The 23,516-nt window shown below is 32.6% G+C and overlaps 1 protein-coding gene across 3 annotated transcripts in view; it reads left to right on the top strand.

Moving 5' to 3' along the window:
- LOC129217464 (uncharacterized) overlaps positions 1 to 23,516 on the top strand; it is a 287,483-nt gene that overhangs the window by 206,168 nt on the left and 57,799 nt on the right. The window contains exon 1 of one of the 3 annotated variants that reach the window (XM_054851767.1): positions 2,478 to 2,550. The exons of 1 other annotated variant lie outside the window; for it this stretch is intronic. In XM_054851767.1, the coding sequence (XP_054707742.1) occupies positions 2,510 to 2,550 (41 nt within the window). In that variant the 5' untranslated portion in view covers positions 2,478 to 2,509. Of the gene's footprint in view, positions 1 to 2,477; positions 2,551 to 14,143; positions 14,407 to 23,516 lie in introns of those variants that run through there. One more of the 3 variants, XM_054851765.1, reaches the window with a different exon arrangement.

Raw genomic sequence — 23,516 nt, 5'->3', positions numbered from 1 at the left:
GTACTTAATAGTTTTAACAAACTGAATAATGATATTTAGGACTTTATTTAAAAAAAAAATCAAACAATTTTGATTTAAAATTTATTTTGGTCAAAAAAAGTTTGTTTTGCGCATTTTATTCAAAAATTTTGCTTGTTTGCAAAAAATGGAATTTTACTCAGAAACCAACTAAGATAGGTCCATAATTATATTTAACTTTTATGAAGCCCTTGTTTTGTTGCGTCGATTGCCACTTTTTTCATTGTTTTATCTAATATAGTTTGCGAGTTATGAGTATTTTAGTAAACGGCTCCCCCCCCACTGCTTTCCCCCCTCCCCCCGGGGTTGTCGACCACCCAGGGGAGTGACGACATGTGGTTTCATAATCACCATCGTGCCTGTAACAATAATCAGAAATAATATTGCGTCAGCCTTTCCATGTATGCTCAACCCCTTTCAGATCCTGGACTATTTTAGGGAGTCAATTTCCAAGAAGTAAATCGTTCCGACTTCAAAGGGGAAATTTCCTTTTTCGTAATATATGTTTCTTTTTTCTTCTCATTTTGAATGTACTCTGATGTAGATATTGGCAAAACCAAGTAAGTTTATATTTTGAAAGGAAATGACGTTTCGTTAGCAAAGAAAATAATAACAGTCTACTGTTTGACGGACTATATGACTCCGAATCCACACCTGCTCGAACAGCTGCATTGTTACGTGATAATAAAAAATAATATTACTGAGCGTTTTATTCTTCATATTTTAAATGCAGTTCAATAATTCGCTAGCTTTGTTTTCGAGCGAAACGAAATTCTGTTCGACGTATACCAACTGTTCATAAATGTTAAAATATGTCTACAAGATTTCTTACTGTAGAACAAGCTGTGGCTTATTTAGAGACATTGTCAGATTCGGATTTATCAGATGTAGATATATGCCAATTACCCCCTGATGAACCAGGCAATATCACTGAGGAAGACATTCTAGAAGACGAGTTAAAACCTATTACACCAATTGATATATGTGGACAGGTGGACATTTTTTCCGCCAATTCTCGGTAAAATTTAACAAAAAAATCGGAGGAAGAACAAAGTCTGAAATCATTAGATAATAAAAGTAAAAAGCGAATGAAAACGGAAAAAAAGAAAAAGTTGGAATTATCAGGAAATAAAAGTAGAAAAAGAATGAAAATGGATTTAATTTGGGAGAAGAAAGCTAATTTTCAGAAACTGATTTCGTCAGAAAGTATTGAACCGCTTCGACACGCATTTCCGAATATAGTGGATTTATCTCCAATTGATTTATTTTTTTTAAATTGTACCTTTGCAGTATGTTGAACACTTAGCAAATATGACAAACTTGTATGCATTGCAAAAAGGAGAATCAATAGATGTTAACAGAGATGAAATCCTAAAATTTTTTGGTTTGCTGCTATTGAGTGGGTACCATTCCCAAAAATAAAAAAACAACTTTCATTTGATGGACAACCATGAATTAAAACAAAATGACAAATTTGGAAAAGTATACCCTATTTACGAAGAATTGTGTAAAAACCTTCAACAATTTGGTGTATTTCATGAAAAATTGAGCATAGATGAGTCTATGGTTCCCTACTACGGTCGGCATTCATGTAAAATGTTTATTAGAGGAAAACCAATAAGATTCGGCTTCAAAATTTGGATGCTGTGCTCTTCAAGTGGATACCCATATTCCATGGAGATTTATTCAGGCAAAAAAGAAGGATCCCCTAATGTGCAATTAGGATCCAGAGTTGTAAATGATCTATTATCAGTTTTGACTGACACGTCTAAGCGCGAAGTATACTTTGATAACTTTTTTACATCATATGACTTAATTTCTCGGCTATCAAAAAAAGGTGTACGAGCAACAGGAACAATTCGTGAAAACCGAACTGGCCATTGTCCACTGAAATTCAAAACAGCCCTTTCTAAAGAAGATTGAGGAAATTTTGACTATCGATCTGATGGATCAGTGTACATGTGCAGCTGGAATGATAATGCAATGGTTACAGTAGCATCTAATTGTTATACACATGAGCCACTTGCATCTGTAAAACGTTACTCAAATGTGCAGAAATGAAAGATAGATGTGCCACAACCTCATCTTATCAAGAGATACAATGAAGGAATGGGGGGTGTGGACGTCTTGGATAAACTTTTAGGGAGCTTCAGACCTCATTTGAGGAGTAAAAAATGGTGGTGGAATATTTTTAGTAATGTTCTGAATATTTCAGTTGTAGCTAGTTGGTTACTTCATTGTGAGTTACATGAAGTCAAGATGAAGCATTTACAGTTCCGAAGAGAAATAACAACTCACCTCCTAAGAAGAAAAGTACGAGTGGAAAGTCATCCAAGGCCTCGTTGTCATTTACATAAACAATCAAGAATGTCTGACGGACATTATATTGTATCTACATCCCAAGGACGTTGTGCAGCGTACAAAAAAAATACGACTAAGAAATGTTTCCATTGCGACAAACGACTTCACCAGCAATGCTTCCTTTCATATCATGGGCATTAGATATTTCTGTATTGGATTTCCTGAATTCTGGTATGTACATAAATGCAATTTAAAATATTATTTTTTCCGTAATAAAGTATGCTAAGATAAAAACCGCATTAAAAACCTCTTAGTTTAAAAAAATTCTCTGAAAAAAAAACTTCATGCAAAGTGCCAATGTTCCAAAAATGGAACACACTGAAAAACATAGTAAAAATTTTTTTTCCGGAAATTTTATTTTATTTCTGTATTTACTAGACATAAATAGACATAATTTCAAAAAATTACTCAAATTTGATCTTCCGTCAATAGTTCGGCGGTTAAAGGGTTTTAATGATTTGTGACTGAATTGGGTGAAAATCTAAAATACACCATCCAGAGTGACAGTATTAAAACTTAATTTTAAAGCTTGCATGCATTAATTTCACTTTTCGAGACATTTTTAAAACAATTATTGGAAATAACAATAAGTTAAGAATATAAATATTTAGAATTTTATTTGGGCTTTGAATATCAATAGAATATTCCTATGTGGAGAAAAAATATGAAAGCTTGGTCAAAGTGAGTCAAAAATGTGGTGTATTAATTTGACTTGATTGGCAGTATTTTAATTAACCGACTTCAAAAAAGGAGGGTATGATTTCGTATTGCGGCTTTTTATGTATGTTTTCGTATTTCTCCAAGAATACTGGACCGATATGAAAAATTCCTCCTCTTTTTTTTTTTTTTTTTTTTTTTGTTTGAAAGGGTCTACTTTCCAGATGGTCCCATGAAAATTTTTTCTGGATCTGATGAGGGGTCTCGGAGAAATCTAAGAAACTGTAAATTTCATACTTTGTGGCTACTAGACCAACTTTCATCAGCTGCGCGCACGTCACAGGTCACGTGGTTTTGGCGTGAACGGTGCATTTGTTCGACGGAAGAATCTTGTTTGAACAAAGTTTAACTATCACGCATCGCGATGTTTGATTTTCACGGTGCCGCCTGTTAATTTTAATTATAGTCTTACTAATGCATTTATTACTCATGTAGCAAATCAGTAAATTAAATGTATTTTGCTTCAAAAATAGTTGAATTAATTAATATAATATAAAAATATTTTTTTTAATAAATAACTTCATTTATATATACATATATATATAGTCATTAAAGTTTTTTTTTTTAATCTTTCAGTTTTGAAATATATTTAGTGTTCAATTCAAGGGGAATTGAAGACAAAAATCCCCCCCCCCCCCGCCTGCGATTAAATTTTTATTTTTTAATAAATATATCGAAACTTGTGTCTGATTTCTGAAATTTGACAAGTATACTACATTTAATATTTTATGATGTCGTTAGTTTAATATACAGTTATGGAAATACTAATTAACAGACTTCGTTGGAATTTTTTATATACTATGCTCCCCGATTATTAGAAGACGCATGGACCGATTAGGAAAATTCTTTTTCTGTTTGAAACGGTATACTTCTCCCGGTCGTCTAATGGTCTTCAAATCCGGGTATGAGGGATCCTGGAGAAATCTAGGGAACTCTTCAAATTTCTCTACCTCGAGCTTTGTTGTTTGTGAATTCATAGTGTCTCACTTAGTGAAACGATTTTTATTTTTTTATTTTTTTTTTTTTTTATTTTATTTTATTTTTTTTTTTTTTTTTGTTTAATGGATAGGAGTAATCTAAATTAGGTCTCAATCTTTGCTTCACCATATTTGTTCTTTAGAAAGAAGTTATGGGCAAAAAACAATAAACTTCATTTAATTTCAATATTAAACGATTAAATATAAAATCCACTGTTGAAAAAAAGTGCCAGAAAACAAAGGTACTTTCTTTACTCAAAAGTAAAACAGTATCTGCAAATTTTTCCTTTTTCATTTTTGCAATTTTTTTTCCCATTTATTGTACATACTTAAGTTTTATTGTACAAGCTTGTTTTTGGTTTCCGCTGGAAAAACAAAGTACGATAAAAAGTGAAATTCCCATTTCGCTATTCTTAGTGGGGAATTGAAAACGTGCATCTTCAATTGTCTTAAAAACTCAATGTGTTAAAAAAAGTACCATAAAACATTAATATTAATCCGGGATGCATCTTGGCGGGGGGGGGGGGGTTGCGGAGTATTTTTCTTTTTTTTGGGGGGGGGGCTCTTACTTTAGACGAGTACCCCCACTTAAATATTTCCCCTGTATTAATCATTAGTAGTCATATCAGAAATTTTGAATAAAGAGAGATTCTTCTGAAGCTAACAGGAAATTCATTCAATATCATTGCTCTAGTAGTATTTTGATCTTCATATATATATACAACATCACAAGAGATACTCTGTTTCTAGTGTGGTGTTGATCTATAACGGGGACAAGTAAAGAGAAATGTGACTTTTTTCACAAATGACGTGATACGAATTATTGTGAAATATAAGATAGTTAGGAAAACCATTGATATTTAAATGGTTCAAACTAAATTAGCGCACAAAAAAATCTTTGAGAGAAATTACGATCAATTTTTAGTGCCAATCGCATAAAATGTTATACGTATTAAGATTTTTTTCTTTTTTTAACCGTCTTCAAAAAAAACGTCCTCAACTCGTCGGAATCTTTTTATGTATATCCCCCTGTAAACTCAAACACGCATAGACGAATTCGGAATTATTTTTTCTCTCGTTTGAAAGGGTATATACTTCCCAGGTGATCCCATGGTCATCAGGTCATATCTGAAGATGGGATCCTTGAAAAATCAAGAAAACTCTTTAAATTCTATGTTCAAAGTTAAAGCGATTTCTGTTGTTTTTTAGTGACTCGTGATTTTTTTTTCGGAAAGCATACTTTAATAAAGTCAAACTGATGATGAAGACAACTTTCTTTGTAAATAATTGCGCATTTGAAAAAGCCTTTCTTCACGGTCTTCAGAAGTCCTCGAGACGCTGTGCTCTATTTCTTTCTCTATTTTGCTCACCTTAGCTGTTTTCAGACTCCTGCGCTCGACGCTTTCTCACTCGAGATGTACGTAAGGAGTGTACCACATACTCTACCCTCCGTACTTATTTTGAATTTACACCACTAACAGGCAAAAAAAAAAATTATTTTCAAGTAGAAAAAGAACCGACTTCAAAGGAGAACTAAAATGTAAAAAATAATTGTTCATATTGACATAGGATTTCCTACCCAAACGTATAAATCACATTTATTTTACCATTCCAGTACAAAAATCAACTAAACTAAACACCCAGTTATAAAATAAACACTGATTTTAATTACTATATGATGAATTATTTTTAATATCTAACGAATTATATACGATCTCTTAATTTTTAATAACCATTTGAAGTCGGGGCCTCCTACAAACTACTGCCCTAACGTAACTGATAACCCACCAAATCCTGAGTTATACACTTAATTTAACAAAGCGCGCAAGTTTTTAAAACTAAACCTACTCAGTAAATTTGATTTAAACGTTTGGGTAGGAAATCCTACGTAAGTATGACCAATTATATTTTACTTTTTACTTCCCCTTTGTTTTTTGAAGTCGGTTCTTTTTTTATTAGAAAATATTCTTTTCATATAAACATTGTTGATCTATGCATTAGCCATGCGAGTCCCAAATGTTTGAAAGTAAAACAATTTTGACTAATCTGTATTTTTCTGTATGTTTCAGTTTTGTTTCACTTTTGTTTTATGTCTTTTCTTGGGGAAGCAGACGTTTGTGTTTTTAACAAATAAAAACATAAGGGAGGAAGTTTAAAGTTTCATCATTGAAAACCAGTGGCACACACAAGGGGGGGCACACTCCAGTGGGTCCGGACTCCTCCCATTGCCCTTGAGTTTTTTTGATTGATCATAATCCTATGTATGTATTACGTAAAATTATTCCAAGCAAGGGTAACAATAATTTCAGTTCTTATACATAAATAAAATAAAATTTATTTTTTCTCTTTCTTCCCCTGCAAAATCGAAATGTATTTGAACATAAATTGTTCTATAATGATGATTTCACTTCGCTGTTTTTATTTGTAATTATGAGATAAGTACAGGGTGATCAGCGAATAAGCCCTGATTTCAAAATTAAATATCTCTATAACAAAGATCGATAGAATTATGCAGCAAACTGTACGTTTATTAGCAAAATTGTAAAAAATCGTGCACTAAAGTTTATAAAGTTTAGTTACGAAAATCGTCAACAGGTGGCGCTGTAACCAGAATAACCTATCAATAGCCTTTATAATGTGATTCGAAGTACAAAGCGATCAGTACGACTGTTGGATAGTGAAAGGGGGCTAGCTAAGAAAGTGAAAAAAGGTGTTCCATTGAAGAACGTGTGTTTTTGGTACTGGAATTCCACCGGTTCGTTCAGCTTTCAAAACCGATTGAATGTTCTACTGAACGTTACGTTAAACTTTTGGAACAATTTGTCAATCAACTAGCATTAGAGTATTGACCAGGTATCGACTGGTTTTACTGACAAAGGAATAGATTGGCCTCCATGTTCTCACGATCTGACTTCTTCTGACTTCTTTCTGTGGGGCGCATTGAAAGGCAGTGTATGTGGAAACAATCCCGCGGTTCCAGATAAGCTTGAATCGTTGATTGTTGTTGTGTGTGATTTCATTTCCATTGCAAGACGTCATGTCAAATTTCATTGTTCGTTTACGCCACGTTATTGCTTCGAACGGTGAACACTTTGAAAAATTATATTTTGATTGCAAAGACTGCTTCACTTTATAGTTTTTTTTTTTTTTTTTTTTTTTTCCCAGTCTCCTTTCAGAGAAAGAGTTTTAGCGTAGAGCGTAAACTGTTGACGATTTTCGTAACTGAATTTTCTAAACTATAGTGCACCATTTTTACAGTTTTGCTAATAAACGTACAGTTTACTGCATAGTTATATCGATCTTTGTTGTAGAGATATTCAATTTTAAAACCAGGGCTTTATTCGCTGATCACCCTGTATATACATTCATTTCTGTGTTTTCTGGTGTTTCATTTAAGTATTTGTTACTAAAAATTTCATTTCATTAACTAATACTAAGTAAATGATAAGCATTATTAACACATTACATGTTTTAATAAGTGTATTACAATGCTAAGTAATGCTCAGATGGTTTTTCATCCAGCAGCTCACTCTTCTTTGCATTGAAAAGGGTGTTCCTTGTAACACCGAAACACGTGTTTGCAGTAATTTGCAAGTTTTGTGCTTCAAAACGTTGGTTAATTGATTCATTTAATTTTCGGCACATAGTTATTTATCTTATATCTTTAAACGAGCAATTCTTGCGACTATATATATATATATATATATATATTTCGTATCTCGGAAACGGTTCTAACGATTTGGATGAAATTGGATTTAATTGTAATTTTGCATTCTAAGTTAAGTTCATCTACATCAATGTTTTTTCTGTAAAAATGCGATTTTTTACTTAAAAAAAAACAGTTTTTTAATACAAAGTCTAATTAAATTAAGCCTTGAAAGAAACAAGCATAGTGCTGAAGATTTGCAACCCTTGCGATGAAAATGGGTCTCTTTTCAAATTTTCAAACTTGCTCAGGGTTGCCAGGTTTGGATGATATTGCCTTTTTTTGTCTAATTTCAACTACAAATTCAAAAGTCGATATTTCGCTTTTGTTGATGGTTGTATTTTTTACTTTATTAATTTATTTTCTTATTTATACTTGAAATTGTTTAACTTACCTTTAACTCTTGCATTTACATTTTTTTCCAAAAGACAGATGAGGCAAATTTTTTATTTTGCCATTTACTTTTTGCTTCTTACCGACTCAAAAGTCTTGAGACTAAGAAAAAACGATCAAATTAAAACTTCAAGTTTTCGGTCGCCAATTAGCCAAACAGCTTCATTACTAAAATCCTTAGGTCTCTCATAAATAACACTTCACATTTCGCTCTTTGTTTTTCGCTTTTATGTTTTAGTCGTTAAATTCTCCCTTCTGTTTTTATTTAGCTTAGGAGTATGGGAAAGTAAAATAACTTGAATGACCAAAATTGGGTTGTTTCCAAAATTGTTAAAGTATTTTTTTTTTCTGAAAGAGCATATTTGAAAACATAGGATTTAACCATTTTTTAAATTATTTGACAAAGTTGAATATTTTTCATTTTTTAAGATTCTGCACATGACATCACAAATAATGAAATGCCATTCACTGATGCCATTAGCCCACAGCGCAAATTATCATGTCCTAGCAACACGGTTGGCAGCAAAGCGTAAACGTATAGCGCGCCAAAGTAAATCACTCGTGACGTCATAAAAACCATCAGTCATTTCCAAAATCGGACATTTAAAAAAATTAAATAAAAAATAACTGTTGAGAAAATAAAATTTTCTAACAACATTTTTTTTTTTTTTTTTCTGCTTATTCTAAAAATTTTAGTGACTAAAAGTAATACTTTTGACTGAAGGAAACAAACCCTTGTTCTAATTCAAAACCCTTGTTGAAATAAATTTTTGTGAAAAATTTGTGGTGAGTTCATTTTTCCACATTAAAGTACGAGACCCTTTTTAATGCAAAGTTTTTAAAGTAAGTTAACCTGAATCTCAATTTTACACAACAGAAGAGAAATCGATAGGGAAAAACAAGAAAAGTACATTTTTAAGCAAATTATGATAGCTCAAAACTTTTTTTTTTTTTTTTTTTTTTGAAAATCTAGTCGTTACTAATGATACTGCGTAATTTGAATGTATCAACTTATCAAAATATAATACAATTCGATAACAACATGATATCAAAAAGAACATGTATGAACGCACAACGCAGATGACTCACTTCACTACAGAATTCTTCAGCACTGTCAACATATCACTTTTCAACCCACGAATAGGAAAAAAAAAACATTTAACGTCCAGCTATTGGCATTCATTTAAATTTTTGCGTCTTGGATTCAAATTCCGCAATCACAAATTGCGGTAGGACCCTGCTTTTCTTATATCTTTAAACGAGAAATTCTTGTGACTAAATATATATATATGTATATATATATATATACTAGGGGACTATCGCCCCCTGCTCGCTATCGCTCGCCAACCCCCGGAACTGCTTACGCAGTTCCCTGTGGATCGCTTCGCGATCCATGCTCGCTTCGCTCGCTCGCTGTATGCCAATACATTAGCCTAGCTAAAATTTTCCGTAAAAATTAAAGTTGGTAATTGCATTTAGGTCACCATCCATTTAACCAATATGAAAATTACGTTCATAATGTTAATTTGTCTGCTTTAGCCAGATTTTCGACAGTTTAACTTTGCTGTATGTAAGATGACTGCCTTGGCAATGTGCACAACTTTACCATTATAGATACAAAAGTGTCTGTCATTGCTTTGGAGAGATTGCACTTCTACCTGTTGGTCCGCGGAAGGTATTTTATTTCCCTTCTACCACCCATTGGAAAACCAATGAAGGCATTCCCCTATCCGCCACCTGGGGACGCGCCCTCTAGGGGTTACAGGCTCCCCCGAGGGATGTATTTACATTATTTACACTCTTATATATTTACATATTTACACTCTTATATATTCTAATCTGAGAAAACTTCCTCATATACACAATTAAAAATGTCCCGTTTGGGAGCCACAACTGACACTGCTTCAAAAGATCTTGTTCTTGATAATGCCACATAGAGCTGGCCATGACTAAAAACAGGCTCAGAGAGCACCAAACATATTTTCTCAAACGTTTGTCCTTCTTGTTGTTATTCTGAATCCTTGCCACGTCACGAACAAAAAATGGTTTAACTAAAAACGCGAAAACTCGCCAAGGCTACTTTGCTTGCACAATACTAAAACTACTATAACCCTAAACAAATTTGGCGAAACCTTTCAGCTGAGAATAAAAGGAATAAAGTAAATTCTTTCTCGGTTATTCATTTTGAACTGAACTGTCGTACTGAAGCAGAGAATAGACGACGCTCAAAGCGCCTACGCGTTCAAAACAACATTGCCGATGAACATGATTGTGGAGCAATGTGTGAAGAATGCGAATTTTGTGGTGCTCTTTATTGGCAGAAAGAGCGTAATACTGCAAATAAATATACTAAATGTTGCCATGACGGAAAGGTGCGGTTACCGGCATTGTGTGACGCACCTGATCTGTTGAAGGAACTGCTGACTGAAAATTCCCCAGCCGCTAAAAATTATCGGCAGCGAATCAGAGAATACAACTCTGGAAATGGCTCGTCTTAAATTGGATTCAAGAACGGTTTCCTGCCTTCTTTGAGCTTTTCTTTGCTGATTAAGGTTGAAATGGGCCACAGCCCGACTCAAACTCATCTCAAAAAAAAAAAAAGTTCGTTGAGTATTCTGTGATTCAAGATTTCAAAACAACGTAGAAGTTTGTTTACATGATTTATCGGCGAAGTGTTGCCAACAGAGGTTTAGAAATTCACCCCTTCATTTGCCGGCACGTAAGAGAATTATATATATAGATATGTGTGTGTGTGTGTGTGTGTGTGCGTGTGTGTGTGTGTGTTACCGTCAAAGTATGAAATCCGTTATTGTATAGAATACCTAGTTATTTCTTGGAATAACTGATCGTGTCCGTTAAAATGTAAAACTCTCTTGTACTTCATGGTTTAACTGGTTATTTCATAGAATAATGATCTGTAGCCCGTTAAGGTGTAAAATAATCTATATCATATATCTTGCACGACAAATACATTTACCTTCCACTCCTGTGTAACCCCCAAAATGTTCGTGTTAAATCCAGTGTGTCAACAAAAAATGTTTTTGTTTTAGAAATAATGTTCTTTGTACTCAGTAAGTTACCGCCTTATAGCCAGGGCTAAGGCAGAAATACAAGAAAATTTCATGTATTTCATGTATTTCTGCCTTAGCCCTGGCTATAGAGCGGTAATTTACTGAATATATCTGCCTTGCCTTCAATATTCGAGTTGAACCGAACCATTGTTTTGGTCAATCGTCTGGTCAGTGCTAATTCTGTATTAGCCACCAGTTTGTTTGGCACTCTAGGCTTCCTTGAGAGGTTTTCCACCTCCAGCTCAGTCACTCCTATGCCGGGCTGATGAGTGCTAATAAGCACGAAACTGCAGTCCTCGGCTGGAATTGACTGAGCTGGCGGTGTATTTCATGAATGTTCTTTGTAATTCCAAGTGTCATTTTAAAAATCCTTGTTCTAACAAATGATTTTATGATACTTTTCCATAAATACCATTTATACGCTGCATAAATGAGATAAATTGCTTCTTTTTCATTTTAATTGTCTATCATTAGTTTATTTATAGAATACCTATATAGTTATTTCACTTTAGATCAATTGTTTATTTTACACTTTAACTGTGTCCTATTAGTTAATTTATAGAACACCTAGTTATTTCATAGAATAACTAGTTTAAGTGTCAAATTAATAACATGTTACACACTTTAACGGACACGACAATTATTTCATGGAATAACTAGGTATTCTATAAAATAACTGCATTATATACTTTAACGGTAACATATGTACTATATAGTCGGACCTCGATATAAGATCACCCCTCGGGACTTCACGAAACTGACCTTATAAGCGGGGTGACCTTATAACAGAATCATGTACCTTTTTTGATAAATAAACATGTATATACATTAATTATTTTTAAAATTTAATACATTCAAAAATATCAGTAATTAGGTTATAATAGTTTGATAGATTTGAACCAATTAAAACTTTTGGAAGCAATAACACATTTTGAAATGATTTTTTAGAACTTTCATTTAGAATAAAGCTGCATACAAATATGCCCAAGCAGAGAACTAATGAGCAACTTACCTAACTTAAAATTACATGAATACAGGACTGATACGATGTTTCTTTCGTTTCAGCACAATGGTTTCTCATTGTTTTCTGAATATTTTCTTCGGTTTCTCATGACTGGTAAAAAAGTACGATACGTACACGCTGAGTGCCCTCATTACTACTGCTTAATATTTTAGCATCACTGTCGTAATACTCACTTTCTACTGCATTTGGTGCACTACATGCTACGTAATAGGAATACGGCTTTTCACTTTTTAAGCATCGTATGTCGCGAAAAATTCTTGGAAGTGAATCTATTAAGCACTGAAATTATTTAAAGAAATCAGAAATCAGACAGAAGTGACCTTATAAGCGATTAATGTATTATGATCTGACCACATATCCGATAAGACGCAACATAGAATTCCTAGTGAGCCGGGACTTTAGAAAAATGACCTTATATGCGGGGTGACCTTATAAACGAGTGACCTTATATCGAGGTCTGACGTACCTCGGAAACGACTCTAACGATTTCGATGAAATTTTGGATTTAGTTGTAGTTTTTAACCGACGTTGAAAAGAAGGCGGTTATCAGTTCATACCGTATGTTTTTTTTTAATGCAGTGATTAGTATCTGCTTAGCCTTTACAATGCTACCAGGTTAGGTTTGCCTCAACTATATAGTAATATTTTTGTCGTTATCATCTATGCCAATAACAGATGATCGGGGCTAAAAGGAGATAAAGGATTACATCACAAGGAGGATAAAGGATTACATCATCAAAGGAGATTACATCACAAGCAACTTGTATGCTGTGAAATGTAAATTAGTTAGGGAATTGATGCCATTCAGTGAAAGTGAAAAATGATGAAATGCCATTCAGTGTTGCCATTCATAGAGCAAAATATTTAATTCGCATCTTTACTCACGTGTATTGGCAACGATATGGTTGATAGCAAGCGTACAGCAAATTTTAATTCGGGGGCCGTGGTAGCCTGATCGGTAGGGCATTGGACTCGGGGCCGGAGGGTCTCGGGTTCGATCCCCGCTGGTCGAAGACCCACCGTCGTCATTAAAGGGGACTGGGCGACGTTAAATATGCTCGTGGTCTCAATGTCCTCCAAGTGAAACGATACCTCTGGGGGTGCTAGCACCAGGTAGCTATTAGCTCTTGGACTAGTTCTAAATTCTCATTAACTGTTCGATCCGGTGATGGTGCTGCCATCTATCGGTATATAAAATAATGGAGGCAAGGCACTTAGTATGCAGTCCTCGACATAAATACAGTTGTAGTCAGTTGTGACTCTTGAATAGAATAGAAATTTTAATTCGCTTCTTGACTTGGAAACGTGGTAGAAAGATGCACCAAAGAGCAGCATTTGTGACGTCATCAAGGCCACGCCTTGTTTGAAAAATCAGACATTTTAAAAAACTAATTAAAAAATAACGGTTGGGAAAATAAAAGTATTTTCTGAGTCCATGTTTTTTTTTTTTTTTTTTAAATCAATTTCAGTGACAAAAAGTACTATTTTTGACTAAAGGAAACAACCCCATTCTTTCAGTAATTTGGGGCCCCTTAGGAAGATGGGGACCCAGACCCAGGCCTAGTTGGCCTGTGCGGTAATCAGGCCCTGAGGGGGAGAAAGAGGGTATCACTAATTTCAATATCCTCCTTGTTAGCCCACTGTTCTTCTTCCGGGCAATCAAAATAAGAATTACTGCATATAACCTATCATTTAAAAGTGCGCGTGCGTTTAAACGAATGTCAGGTTTATCTTTTTTTTTTTTTTTTTTTTTTTTTCGATTTCATTATATTTACCCGCGTAACACTGGAAGCGAAGATCGCCGGCTGAGAGCGTGGGAGTGAAGGGGACGGAGAGGGATGAAACAGTTGTATCTGTCACTCCTGTCCAAAGGTGATCGACCGAACGGACGTGGAATTCAGAGAAAAGAACGAAACCTGAAAATTCGTTCCGTTTTTGCTGCTCCGGAAGGGGCGGTCCTAGGCTGCTGTCTCACAGTTTTACTTTTCTTTTCCTCTATCAAGTGCTCTGAATATTTGTTTCCAAGTCGTTGTGCTTTTAGCAAAGCAAGTGTTAGGAATTAGAAATGTGTGTAGAAACGTGTGAAGACGAAACTGTTGAAATGGTGTGGCCACGACGCGTAAGCTTGCCTCTTGCATGGTAAGTTTTAAATGTTTACATAATAATTACTTTCACTTCTGTTTAATAATTAGGCATTGGTCTTCAATCTGGGTTCCGCGGAACCTTGGGGATACCTGGAGCTTTTTCAGGGGTTCCAAATTCACAATTTGCCTAATCAAAATGCCTAAATCAATTAAGTAAAATTTTAAAAATATCCAAATCTTAAAGACGGTTTGCCGGTAAGATTAAATAAAAATGAATATTTTTAGGATAAAATAAAATTATTTCGGACCTAAAAATAGTTTGGAATTATAAAATCACAATTAATAAAAATTATTTTTGTTAACTTGCTATAATTTATAATATTGTTACATGCAATAATAATTTTGTAAATTTTAGGAAAATAATGCTTTGATATCCTATTTTAACGATCTTTGATCAAGAGGTCCCTTCAAGACAACGGAAAATTAAAAGTTTCCCCGATACATAAAAGGTTGAATACCCCTATTATATATTATTATTACTTTTATTGTACGCAATAGTTGGGCATAATGCAAATAATATCATCGATGTTTAAATATGATTAAAACTTGCGTTTTGTGTTTCGCTCGTTTTGAACTTTATATTCGTAATAAAAATTATTTAAAAAAAAAAATGTTTCACAGATTTTAAATTCTACATTAGATTTACTCATTGTACCTACTTATTTTTAATAACAATAACTGCTTATTTGTGCTATATTTTGTCTCTTTATTTCTGTTAGGGTAGAAATAAATCAACTGATTTCAAATTTATTATTATTATTAATTTATTATTCTGTCATTTGTCGATATTATTTATTTAAAAAACTAACGGCTGTTTGCAAAACAAAATTGAGTTTTCTACTACCCGAAATTTTAAGATCTCAAATAAATAAAATTATGATCTGTGAAATTATTATGTAATTTTAGTTAACATTTTGAGTACAAAGAAATCAGCTTTATTTAAACAGTAGCGGAAAGCTAGGGATCATGAGCAGGAAGAGAGGATTTTTTCTCTTCCATCTCTTTATTTATGTTACGGTAGCAATAAATCAACTGCATTCAAATTTATTATTATTATTATTTTCAAACCATTACTTATTATTCTATCATTTGTCGCCATTATTTATTTAAAAAACTAACGGCTGCTTGCAAAATAAAATTGAATTTTTTATTATGCGAAATTTTAAGATCTCAAATAATTAAAATTATGATCTGTGAAATTATTATGTAATTTTAGTCAACATTTTGAGTACAAAAAAATCAGCTTTATATGAACAGTAGCGGAAAACAAGGGATCATAAGCAGGAAGAGAGGATTTTGTCTCTTCCTTCTCTGTATTTATGTTACGGTAGCGATAAATCAATTGCATTCAAATTCCCCGCTAGAATCTCTCGCCTTTTTTTGTTTTCGTGCTTCCGTGCAAAAGTTACATAATTTTCCACTTCCGTATTGTTTAGTGCACCATATTTTTGGTTTGTTTAAAATTATCAGTTCGGTTTGATGATCAGAATTACGTTTTGTTTTCAATGTATCTAAACAAAAATAAAACAAAGTGACACGCATAAGGCTTAGACCGCTCGGCCGATTTTCATGAAAGTCGACAAAAGATTAGCTTTTAACATAGGGGTGCTCACCTTGCAGTGTATTTTCAAAAATTCAATTTTGTTCTTTTTCTATTCCAATTTTAAGCTCAGTTTTCCCATAAATTTTATAATATGGGTTAAAACTATTTCATGTATATTTTAAATTTTTAAATCATTCCATAGCTTGGAATTTACTGCATAAGATGAAGTTTGTTCATAGTTTCTACGAGCATTTGGAAAGTTGTAGGAACTGCTTAAGAAAACCGGAATTTTAGGGTTACTTTAAGAACGACAAACGAGTCTAAATGACTAAGCTCGAAAATAAAATAAAGAGTTAAAAGAAATTTATTTTCAAAACGGAAATTATTTCTTGTTTTGTTACCATGGTTACATATTTCAAAATCTTTTTTTTTCTTTTTTTTTCTTTTTTTTCTCGACATTTTTAAAAATGTACTTTATTTTACAGCAATACAAGCTTTTTCTTCTTATAAAATAAATTAAATTGAAATATTTTGACTTTACTATAAGTCATCTACTTTTATTTTCTCAGATTTCATGGAATTATGATCAGTAAATCATTAAAATATCGCATAATAGGCGCTAATGCAGCGTTCTTTCTAAAATATTCAATTTCGGGGAAATGTTTTATTGTTACGATATCGGTTTATTTCTACTGTTTCTGATTTAAAATGTTAACATTTCTTTTCAGATAATAAACAATTTTAGTTTAAGCTAATTCTAGGAAGAAATGTTTACTTTTTCTTTCGCTTAGAGTTCAAACAGTTTACGGTTCGGTGTTTGATTTATTGTTAATTGAATGTAATTATATCAAAGTTACATTTACTAATAATCGAACTGTTCTAATGAGTTATATTTCAGTAAATAAAACAAGCGTTTTTGAAGTTCACAAAACTATGAGTAATACTTCTTTTGCCCCGATGAAGGTAAAACTTCATTTTTGGTAAAATCACGGAAGTAATGAGGCGGAAGTGACGTTATAAATGGGTGAGCAACGAAACGAGCAACGACGTTAGAGCAACTACAACTTAGAGATAGCTTAAAAATTTGAAGACTATCGTTCATAAGCACATGCATCCACGTTTTTGATTCCTTTTGCATTTGTTTTTCGTAAAAATACTTTTGTTGTCGTAATAGAGGTTAATCACCTGATAATCGTATTGCTAAATTTTAAAATTTGTCAAAAATGTGTAGATATCTTCAAAAGAAATTATTATATACATAACAGAAGTTAACTGTAAACATACATGTGAGTCAAATGACCATTCAATTTTCTACCACGAGCGAAGCCGTGCGAGTGCCACTAGTAAAAAAAAAGCAAGAATAAATCAAACCAAATTAATGTTTATTTAAATCATGAAAAATGCTCCTTCAAGTTCTTGTTACGGATTTGTGGCACTTTTGAGTTTAGAAAGAGCTTTTCAAGTGTTATAACTTCAATTTTAAAAGACAAAATTCAGTATTAATGTTGTAGCAAAATAATAGTATTAATTAGAATAATATAATAAATAAAACTTAGTTTTGATTCAAAAGAATCACTTTAAAAACTATTTGAAATATTTCTTATTTTTCTTTTCTCCGTATTAACGAGAAAATAACAATTAAGTAGCTAGTTGTATAGTGGTTATTTTTTCTTTATAATTAAAATTGTTTCATACTTAACGATAACTCGAACAGTGGTAATTATTTGACTAACGTGACAGGATTTGTTTTCGAACTTAGAGAACGCAGGTTTTTAAAATCACTGTAACGAGTATTTTTGCATTTCTGCAGGGATACATTTTTAAGCGATATCAAAAGAAAAAAAAAAAAACTTTGCCCTGTGGCAGAGAACTTCTACCGTTTTTCTTAGCATTTTTTTTATATATATATTAAGAGATGATAAATTTATTATAGTAACAAAAAAAAACTAGCAATGCACTGATTTTTTTCTAAAACTTCAAACTGGAAAAAATTTAGCTTATTTTGCTGTTTGGGCCTATTTTATTTAGCCTGATTATTTTTTTTTTTTTTTTAAATTCATCATCTCTTTATCTAAAAATATGCAAAGAAAACTGGTGGAAGTGTTTCCTTTTTCTTTCTTTATTTTTGAAACGTCACTTAAGAAAATCATCACAGCTGAAGTACAAAAATACTGATTAAATTTAGTGGTTTAGGGAATTTACTTCTCTAAGTGTGGAAACAATGTATTCATGTTAGTCAAATAATTACCACAATTCAAATAATCATAAACATGGTACCACTTTGAAAATCACAAGAAAGTAAGCACTGCTTCCCTATTGCGGTCTCTGTTTGCTCAGTTGAGCTAATATTGAATTTGTGACTTTTACTTTGCGATTCAGAGATCAGTGACTTTTGAAGAAAAGTTATAGTTATAACACCATCTATGCAGCATCCTAAAATTCCGCAAGTGTTGTACTTACTTCTCTGTTTATCAACCCCGACACACAAAGGAAGGGGGTTATAAATTGTGTCTGTGTATCTGTGTATCTATGTATCTGTGTATCTGTCTGTCTGTCTGTGGCACTCTAGTGCCTCAACGGATGATTTACGATTGAGAGATCAGTGACTTTCAAAGGAAAATTATAGTTAAAACTCATACAATAACAGCATAAAACTTTGAAGGTAGTGTACTGCTCTATTTACCTAATCCTTGTGGATCATCATTGATGAACTTATATTTTCTATTCTCATTCTTAAATTTACAGTAAAGAATGAAAAATGTCTGTTTTCATTCTTTGTTGCATTTCTATACATTTTAGAAAGAGGGAGAGCAAGTGGCTCATCAACTAATAAAGAAATAATTGTTTCAGGTGAATTCCAGGAAAAAGGCGACATGACACTTGAATTTTAAAACTTAATATATTGTCACATGCCATATACCATTCTCTTCGGAAATAAATAAACTTCTTGAATCTTAACCTGTTTTTCCCAAATATTTTGATGACTTTCAGAAAATCAGGGGCAAAATCAAGTTTTCTCTTAGTATTTTAATAGAGCAAAAAAAATTTTTTTTTGTTAACACACTGTAATTTCAATAACCTTGTTATCAGCATATAATATTTAGGTTAACTTTTATCTTTTGAATGTATAGTTAAACGTTTTGGTAAGTAATTTAAAATTTCGTTTCTTTATAACCATGAAATAGGTCCATTACTACGATGACAATTTGATGTCATTCCGTTACCAAAATACTACATCACAGTTAGTTCACCAAGAACCTATTGGGTATAGAAACTAATGTTTTTTATGCAAAACAGAACTATCCCTCTCTTAAAGGAGGCATAGTTATAATTTTAATTGATATTTAATTTGTATGGTTTTTAATGGCAACGGCAGGACAAAAAAAATACGGTAACGGAAAGACATTTAATTATAAGCTGATACAAGGGTAAAATTTTAGAACGCTAATATTAAACAAACTACTGTTAAACATCAGTAGTTACATTTAAAACATATATAAGTGATATTTGTACAAAAATTATGAGTGCTTTTATTTAAAAAAAACTTTTATTAATTTTTTTTTAATGTGTCGTGCGTTTATTTCTTCTATTGTATGTGATGAAAATCAAGAAAACTACATTTAAAAGCTCCTAAGCATGTGAAAATCATTTGGGTATGACATATTTGTGATATGACAAGCCAATTCAAGCAGAAACATATGCTTAAAAACTTGAAATTTATATTGGAGCTATCAAAAATACCCGGCGTTGCCTGGGTTAGTAATAATTATGAGAAACAATCGTTACTTGCATTTGTTTTCTGTTTTAAGTGAAAGAACTTAAAACACACTTTTTTGACGTGATTTAAAATCCAGCTTCTTCCTTACTCATAAAACTAAAGTAGCAGTAAGTAAAAAGAGCAAAATAGTATTTATTTAGAAACGAAATTTACGAAAGCTTATACAAATTTGAAGAATTTCCGAAATATGAAATTAAACTTCACATGTTTAAAAAGATTTATCAGTTAATACTTTTTTTTTTTTTACATGGAGTCTTACCTTCTCTGTATGTCTATTGAAGAACGAACTGTTTAAAAAAATGTAGCCGCGCGTCCGTCATCCCCTTAAACTTGCTTTAGTTATTTTGGAAAATTTCAATTATTGTGGGTTCTTGGTGCGGTTTAAAATGTTACCGAATTTGCGGGAATCGTTTTGGGATACCTTGGATAATGCTCCCCCTCCTTACTTTGTAAAACGGCATGTTACTAATTTTTGTTAAAGAGATATTGTCGCCATATGCTAAAATACTTTTGGTCAGCATAAAATGGAGCTAAACAATTTCATCCGAAATGTTTCCAAAATAAGTAGTAAAATTTGGCGATGGTTTGAATTTGTGCACAAAGTCGCATTAATGGACGTTTTTGTGCTGTTTATGGATTTGCCGAATTTAGTTGCTGGATTATTTTACAGTAAAAAAAAATTTTAAAGATTCTTTGATTGACGATATTTTGTTTACACGGTGAAAGCTGACAAACATTATTACGTAGTCTTTGACTTCAAAAACCGCGACAGTTGAAAAAATTGCCAAATACATCCGCTACTGAAATGTTTTGCATAAATTTTGGCAAGGTTTCTGCTGTTAGATTGGATAATGATTAAAAAATCCAATCAGCACAAATAATTTTAAAAAACCCATTAATTACACTAAAGCTCCGTTTAAATGGAAAATAATCAACCAAATCTAGTTATTATTGGCCAATCTTGGGGGAAAAAACGTTACTTTAAGATTTGACTCGAGAAAAGCCTCAAACAGTCAGACGAAACACAAAAACATTCAACAATTCTAACTATGAACTGAGAGTTGAGATGATACACTAAATAATGAATTATGGGTTGAGGAAAGCCTTCGAACATGGAACAAAAAAAGCTCATAACTCGTTTTTCATGCAACTTAGAACTTTCTAACAGATGCCATCTTCAGCAGAAAAATAAGCGCTTTCGATGGACGCATAATTTTAATATGTGCATGTATTTTTTCACCGTCATTTTGGGGCATTTGTGCGAAAATTTGGACAAATTAGAATAAAAAAGGAACTATCAATCGGATGTTTTTCGAACTGGTCTACAAACCTCCCCAGTACCAAAAAGAACAAACGGTGAAAGTTTCAGCCAAATCTGCCGGGTAGTTTCTGAGATCTTGGGAAACAAATTTACCAAACTCCATTTTTATATATATAGACCATGGCCCCACTGAATACTTAACGGCCGTGGCAATCGCTGAAACTCATGGCAACAAAGAGGGCGCCACTGGCTACCCCTGTTTTTGTTTTCACTTGGCGTGATTGTGAGCGTTGGCGCTTTGGCATCTGTGAATACGTGATTTCTCGACTTATTATCGGGCTTACGTCATTTGACGAAAATTTTAATTTCAAAAGAAGGAATGAAGAGAAAAAGTGCTGAATAAACATTGTATTACAAAGGTGAAGAGCATTTCTTATTGTTATTTTAATATCATATCAAAAATTACGCGTAAAAAAAAATTTAACTAAACACAGAAAACATATAATTTTTTTTAATATTAATGCGTAATTCTTTTAATATATTTTTTCAAACGCTTTTTTTTTTTTTTTTTTTTTTGAAAGCTTTGCAAATAATTTTCAAATTTTTTTTTTTGAAAATCCCTTGGGGTTTCTTTTTTGGATACAACAGTTCTGAGATTGATGATATATGGCAGGCAGCCCTCATTTCTAATTTTACATGCTCATTTACATGCGAATTTTTTTTGCTCAATAAATTACATCGAAAAAAAAAAACACGCTCCGCAATCTGTAAATACTGTCTGACCACGGATTGTATGGAAAGACAAACATCCTTTTTACAGCCGGAAATGGACGAATCTATTATTTTTTTTACCGATGTCAGCTTTTGCAGAAGCAGTCTTATGCAAATGAGCGGAATACGCTCATCAAATTTTTACTTTTCCCTCTTATTCACATCGATTTATCTTATCTGGATGTTTGAAAATTCTGCGCAATCCGTGGTTGGACAGTACATTCATTTCTCAAAACATGAGAGGGTCTTTTTATTGCCCCATTTGACCTTGATGAGGATTAGAGGGAAGGGGTACAGGAATTTACGTTAACAATTGCCATTCTTTTCGCTCGGAATGTAGTGTATATTTTACAACGATTACCAGAATTTAATTAAAAATGTACGCTTGGAGGCCCGACATTTAAAATTGGGGGGGGGGGGCAAAGGTTTTGCATTCGGGAAAAAACAAAATACGAGCAAAAATGCCTAATTTTAGTATGTTTGCAAAATTTAGGGATGTCATAATTGCCCCCTCCCCCGTGATATCCCCCACTTGACAGGCCTGGTTAGAAATATTCTTTTTCAAATGAAAAAGAACAATAGAAAAGTTCAAAATATGATGGCAATTTAAGAAAATGAACCATTAACATAATTTTAAAACATTTAAAATTCAGAGTGTGACTACTACATGGTTCTACGACGGGTCCGTGGTTCTCGCACCAATATTTTACGGACACCAAAATAATATCATTTATCTTTTTCCCCCTTCCATTTTTAGCACATCTCATGTTATAATAACTTTAGTGTAGATTTTAGTAGTTTATCAGTGTACAATACGCATAGAAATGCACAAACGTTTAGTGCAGATTTTTTTTCCTTACGAAAGGAAATTCATAGAATAATCAAAAAATAAATAAAAATACATGGAGCTAGAAAAAATTTTCATTTTCCCGACGCTTACTTTTTAATTAATTTTTTTAAATGTCCGATTTTGAAAATAAGGCGTGGTCTTTATGACGTCACAAATGATGTACATTGGCGCATCTGTCTACCGCGTTTCTACGTTATGATGATCAAGAAGCGAATTGCATATTGCACTTTACGCTTACTATCAATCATATAGTTGCCAACACATGTGAGTAAAGAAACTAATTGAATATTGTGCTCTGTGAGTGGCATCAGTGAATGGCATTTCATCATTTGTGATGTCATCGGCAGAAGCGTAAACAATCAAAGCGCACCGATTAATGCATTTTTTTTAACATTAAACTTAGTCAAGTTATTTAAAAAAAATGGTCAGATCGTAAGATTTTAAAAATGTTCTTTCAAAAAAAAAAAAAAACTTAAAATTTCGGAAACGACCCTGTTGATTCACACGCTTTGAGCATTAAAATATATATATATATATATATATATATATATATATATATATATATATATATATATATATATATATATATATATATATATATATATATATATATATATATATATATATATATATATACACTATACACACCCAATCCTCTTTTTATGCGGTAAATAGGGACCGCATAAAAAAATCGTGTAAAAAAAATACTTGAAACTTCACCAATAGCTTTAAAAAGTTTTCGCAACTGAGTTAAAAAATATTTTTTATGCGGTGGATAGGGACTGCATAAAAAAAGTCTCACGTAAAAAATAGACAAAATGTTATATTTAAACGAAATCAAAATAAACCAAGCGATGATAATTTTGTCGACTCCCGAAAAATTTCCCGAATTAAGAAATTTT

This window comes from Uloborus diversus, chromosome 2 (genome assembly GCF_026930045.1).
Source record: "Uloborus diversus isolate 005 chromosome 2, Udiv.v.3.1, whole genome shotgun sequence".
Classification (NCBI taxonomy): domain Eukaryota; kingdom Metazoa; phylum Arthropoda; class Arachnida; order Araneae; family Uloboridae; genus Uloborus; species Uloborus diversus.
Note: the sequence above shows the minus strand (reverse complement) of the source record. Positions and strands in the feature narration are given on the sequence as shown.